This window comes from Tamandua tetradactyla, unplaced genomic scaffold (genome assembly GCF_023851605.1).
Source record: "Tamandua tetradactyla isolate mTamTet1 unplaced genomic scaffold, mTamTet1.pri scaffold_65a, whole genome shotgun sequence".
NCBI lineage: Eukaryota > Metazoa > Chordata > Mammalia > Pilosa > Myrmecophagidae > Tamandua > Tamandua tetradactyla.
Genome location: NW_027518402.1, coordinates 1,208,582 through 1,214,396, shown reverse-complemented (window position 1 = coordinate 1,214,396; position 5,815 = coordinate 1,208,582). Strand labels below are relative to the sequence as shown.

The 5,815-nt window shown below is 35.5% G+C and overlaps 1 protein-coding gene across 1 annotated transcript; it reads left to right on the top strand.

Moving 5' to 3' along the window:
* Positions 1-713: 713 nt before the first annotated feature.
* Positions 714-1,706, top strand: LOC143673258 (olfactory receptor 5T9-like). The gene has a single exon (XM_077147561.1). It carries the CDS (start codon positions 714-716, stop codon positions 1,704-1,706), a length of 993 nt encoding a protein of 330 aa, XP_077003676.1.
* Positions 1,707-5,815: the final 4,109 nt, after the last annotated feature.

The window sequence follows — 5,815 nt, the reverse complement described above, 5'->3', positions numbered from 1 at the left end:
AAAAAAAAAGATTTCACTGTTTTTGATGGCATACTAGGTACATAAACTTCCAGAAAAACTTCTGCTGTTTTATTCACAACAATTCCAAAGGAACTAAAACAAAAGGATCATTGCCAAGAAAGAGCGGATAAAATATTTTGGTGTAAAAAGGCTGTCCTGTAATATAAATTGAAAGATAAATCTAATTTGTCCCAGTTTTAGCCATCTGGGAACATTTTAAAATTAGATAAATTTCACCCTGTTTTCCTTTTTTAAATTTAACACAATTATGTGAGTTAAATATGGTTTCTCCACTTTTATAACCATTATCATCAAAGAAAAGATTTTCATGTATGTTGTAGCAACTTTTGGACTGATACTCAAGTGTTACCCTCCACTGCAACATTTTTGCATGTAAAAATCCAGATATTAATTGTTTTATTGACTTTTAAGATGTGATATAAGTAAAGGTAGTAGAAAATTTAACAGAAAATAACCCACTTAAATTCAGTTTTAAAATTTTTTCATATGACAAATTTGTAAAAATATGAATGAAACCATGTCTTTCTTTTATTTACGCAGAGGAATGCATCCATTTGGGCCCCATTCCTTCATCAATGTCTGTCCTTTCACTGCCTAGCTTATCATATGCCCTTCTAAGAAAGAGACATGGAGATATAATTGGTTGAACCCTATTTCACCAGATATTGCCTCACAGCCCTATATAAACCACAATGTCAGAGTTATCATCACATTTGGAGTTATGCAATATTAAGTTGAAAAATTTGACAGAGATCACCATGTTTATATTGAGGGGCTTCACAGATGATACTGAGCTAAATGTCTTCCTGTTTTTCCTATTTCTATCAATATATCTTTTTACTCTGATAGGAAATTTGGGACTGGTTTTATTGGTTATTGGGGATTCCCGGCTCCACAACCCCATGTACTATTTTCTGAGTGTGTTGTCATTCATGGATGCCTGCTATTCTTCAGTTATAACTCCCAAAATGTTGGTAAATTTACTGGTAGAGAATAAAGCCATTTCATTTCTTGGATGTGCAACACAAATGTTTCTGGCTTTTACTTTTGGAACCACAGAATGTTTTCTCTTGGCTGCAATGGCTTATGATCGTTATCTAGCAATCTACAACCCACTTTCCTATTCAGTTAAAATGTCACCTTCTGTCTATGTGTCACTCATCACTGCTTCCTATGTTGGTGGGATCTTGCATGCTACTATACACACAGTGGCCACTTTTAGCTTATCCTTCTGTGCATCCAATGAAATTAGACACGTCTTTTGTGACATTCCTCCACTCCTTGCTATTTCTTGTTCTGACACTCACATCAACCAGCTTCTACTTTTCTACCTTGTTGGGTTAATTGAACTAATTACTATATCAATAGTCCTGATCTCATACAGTTTTATTCTATTGGCCATTCTGAGAATGCATTCTACTGCAGGGAGGCAAAAAGTCTTTTCCACCTGTGGATCTCACCTGACTGGAGTATCAATTTATTATGGGACACTCCTCTTCATGTATGTGAGGCCAAGTTCAAGCTATGCTTTGGACCATGACATGATAGTGTCTATATTTTATACTATCATAATTACCATGTTGAATCCTGTCATCTACAGTTTGAGGAACAAAGATGTTAAAGAGGCAATGAAGAAACTGTTTGAGAAAAATTGGTTCATTAATAGAGTTCATTTCTTGCATTGAGTCAAACTGAAAAGAATGCTGAGGGTTAGTCCATACCTTTATGGTCAAGAACTAGAAAAGAAATTGGCTTGTTTTTAGCTGATATACCTGTGCTGGTTTGAAGCTGTTATGTGCCCTAAGAAAGGTCATGTTCTTTTAATCCATTCTTATGGGTGCAGACTGATTGTGGGTGGGACCTTATGATTATGTTGTTTAAGTTGAGATATGACCCAGCCTATTCAAGGTGGGTCTTAATCCTTTGCTTGAGTCCTGTATGAGAGGATAAAAAAGATAGAAAAGCTGAAAGAGCTTAGACAGAGAAAAATGCCCAGATAAGTAAGAAGGATCCAGAGGAGCTGAGAGAGAAGCTACTGAAACCAGAAGCTGAAAGCAATGAATCCCTGGAATAAATGAAAAACAGATGCTGGCCATGTGCCTTCTCATATGAAAAAGGATCCCTGGACACCATCAGCCTTTCTTCAGTGAAGGTATCTTTCTCTTGATGGACATTTTCATGGTCTTAAATCTGTAAATTTATAACTAGTTAATCTCTGTAGTAAAAGCCCACACATTTCTGGTATGTTTCATTCTGGCTGCTTTAGTAAAACAAAACAATACTTTAGAATGTTTCCAAATAAATAATTAGCTAACCCTCTCTATGTAGAATTAGATTAACATGTCATCTATATGGCTATGAATATGTTCAAACGTATCCATATTAAACATTCATTGATATACATATATTGTTTTTAATCATTGTGTAACTTGATTTTCACTTGATATAGAGTTAATGTCTTCAGGATTTGATGGTTTCATATATTTTCACATTTTTCATGGTAATTCCTCTGTACTTATTATGAAGTTAATTCCCCTTCAGAAATCCATGGAAGGACTTCTCTGTGCCCAATTCACTTGCTCCATGTATCCTTCTACACAGGCCCCTAAATGTGTCTTTCACTCTTTGGCCCAAGACCATAGAATTTTATTCCATCATTAAAGTCTTTCTTTTCCCCATCCCAATTGCATATATTTATTACATCTATCCTGAAATTTCTCAAAATATACTGAAACTACCTGATGTGTATACAGAGAGTACATAAAGATCAGTAAAGACAAATAAAATTGTAGCTTATGAAGAACCTTCAACTGACTACAGATATAGATACTCCAACAAGCTAAAAAATTAGTTTATATTTGAGGATTCCTAGAATGCAGGGTACTGTGCTCAGCTTCTACCCCTACTTTTACTCTCTGTGTATGAGGAATGACTTTCCATTTGTTATTGCTCCTCAAAGTTACACCTAGTAAGCAAGGCACATGATGGAAAGATTTTCCTTTCAAGGCATTCATGCTTCTACCTTATTTATTTTTCTGTATTTACTTTGGTTCCAAGTTTTGTTCATTAGATACAGAAACTCCCCTTGAACCAGCTCCAGATAGGAGTACTCAAAGGGGATAGATTAATTTTTCCTTGAATTACAGTTTAAATATTTGATGTGACTGCTGAAGATTGAAGATGGACTAACTTGAGAAAGAAAAAAACTGAGAGGCCCAGCCTTAGGTACATCCCCTCACCTTCTTGATTTTGCTTCTAGAAGCCCCAACAAGTTCCCACTGAAAACTCCCTTTGTGCCTCACCAATAGAGAAGGAAAAATAGTCATTTGAAATATTCCCAAGGCATGCTTTCCTCCTTAAGAAACTCCTGCCCTTAAGTGATGCTATTTTACCAGAGTCTAGCCAACCTAGGTTTACCAGAGCTTAACTTACCTGGAGGAAGACAGGCACCCAACTCCAAGTGTGTCTGTTTCTCCTGTATCACTTAGTGTGTGAAAAAACATTCATGAAGGTCACAGCCCAAGGACACAGGCTTGCTAAAAGACTAAAAGTTTATGGGATTACAGAACATATACCTCTCTCTACATCTTATCAACAGATTAATAGGGTTATTGTATATAAGAATGGATTACAACTGTTAAGAACTGAAAGGCTCAGACCAAATAAAGAAGGAATCCCTCAAGAAAACAAAGGACAACAGAGGAGAGAAAAACAAGAAGAGAAGAAATTTAACTGCTGAAACTCACAGCTACAGGAAGCAATAAATACAGCCTAAGTCCCAACCAGATGAACATAAGACCTCATGCTAAAAGTCATTTACCTCAGTTTCCATTACCTAATGCATCATGTCTGCCTTTCAACAATAAACACATGACAGGCTAAAAGGTGAAAAAAAATCTGAAAATGCACAACATCAGAACCAGATTCAAATTTGGCAGAGATATTGGAATTATCAGAGGAATAATTTAAAATAACTGAGATTGTTATGCAAATAGCTCTGAAGGAAAATATGGACAACACACCAAAACAGTTGGGTAGGAGGTGACATGAGCAAGATTGTGGAATTAGACACATCTGGCACAAAGTCCCTGAGATAAAATGAAAAATGGGTAGAATTTGACAGAATTAAATTTTCCCAAACTCTGTAGGACAATCAAGGCTAGACAATGACTCAACAAATAATTAATGTTATTTTATGAAAATAGGAAATAAAGAAAAACAAGTAAGATATTTCTAAGAGCCCCAAGAAAGTTTGTTTATCCTGGGCCCCTGCCCATCCCTTAATTCTGCCTGATGGTTTGAATGGCCCACACTGGTGGCCTGTCCACATTCAGGTAAGGGTCCCTGGGGCCTGATTGTTGCTGCCCATTAGTGAAAGTTTTGGATTTACTTGAGCCTAAGGAGTGGCACAGAAAAGTTCCAATTTCTCTTATGAATACAGATGCAAAATCATTAAATTCTAGCAAACTGAATATTATAGGATATTAAAATGATTACCCACCATGAGCAACTACTAAGAGTTATCCCAGAAATGTAACAGTGGTTCACATAAGAAAAATCAGTGTAATACACAATGCTAATATGTGAAGAAAAAGTGTATTATATGAATTTTTGTAGGAATTTGACAAAATCAAACACAATTCCTTAATGAAGTCATTTGGTAAAAAGAGATGGATGGGATCTTCATCAATATGATATGAGGCATATACAAAATATTCACAGCTATCATTTTATTTTTACTATTGAAAGACTGAAAACCTCCAGCCTCAGGTCAAGGACAAGACAAGAATGTCTTCTTTCCCCACTGCTACAAGAATTATAGCATCTGATACATGCTATAATGCTGTATGGATGAACTTGAGTGAGATAAATCAGATACAAAAATCAAATTATAGTATATTCAAACATATGAAATAACTAGAACAAACAAATTCCCAGAGGTAGAAAGTAGATTACAGTTTACAAGGGGCCAGGTTGTGAAGGAATTGGGGAGTTATTGCTTAATTGGTGTGTGAAGTAACAAAAAAGTTTGAATTAGCATGATGGTAGCACAATAATTAATGTAGATAATACCAGTGAATTGTACACATGAAACTGGTTAAAATGGGAAGTATTATTTTATAAGCATTACTTTAATAAAAAGTAAAAAAAAATAGAAACACAGAGTGGGTAATGTCAATAGAGATGGAGATCATTAGAAGGAATCAAGAGGAAATGCAAGATATCAACACTGTAAGAGAAATAAAGAATACCTTTGGTGAGGTCATCAGATGATTGAACACAGCCAAGGAAAATATCAGTGAGTTTGAAGATATGTCAATAGGAACATCCCAAACTGAGGAAAAATGAGTAAAAAAAAAAAGAATTAAACATGGAACAGAATATTGGAGAAAGATGGGGTAATAACAAAAGGTTTATATATGCATAATGAGGAAGAGTAGAAGGAGAAAGAAATCACCAGAGGAAATATTAGTATTAATGGCTAATATTATTGACACTGTGGTGGTGTTTGCTCTAGAAAAGACCATGTTCTTTGAATCCATTTCCATTTGTGCAGACCTGTGGTTGATGGGACATTTTGATTAGGGTATTTCAATTGTGATATAACCCATTTCCTTCAAGGTGAGTCTTAATCCCCTTAATGAATCCCTTATAAGAGAATGTAGGACGCACAGAAACAGTACTGAAAGGTCAGAATGTCCCAGAGAAGCTAAAATGTAATTAAGAGAAGTTCATAGAGAAAAGCCTTGGAGAAGGGCCTACAGAAGCTTAGAGAGGAAGTCACTGGAACAAG

Bases quoted from the DNA above. Each gene is read 5' to 3' on its own strand.
- LOC143673258 (XM_077147561.1), top strand. From the start codon at position 714: ATGTCAGAGTTATCATCACATTTGGAGTTATGCAATATTAAGTTGAAA.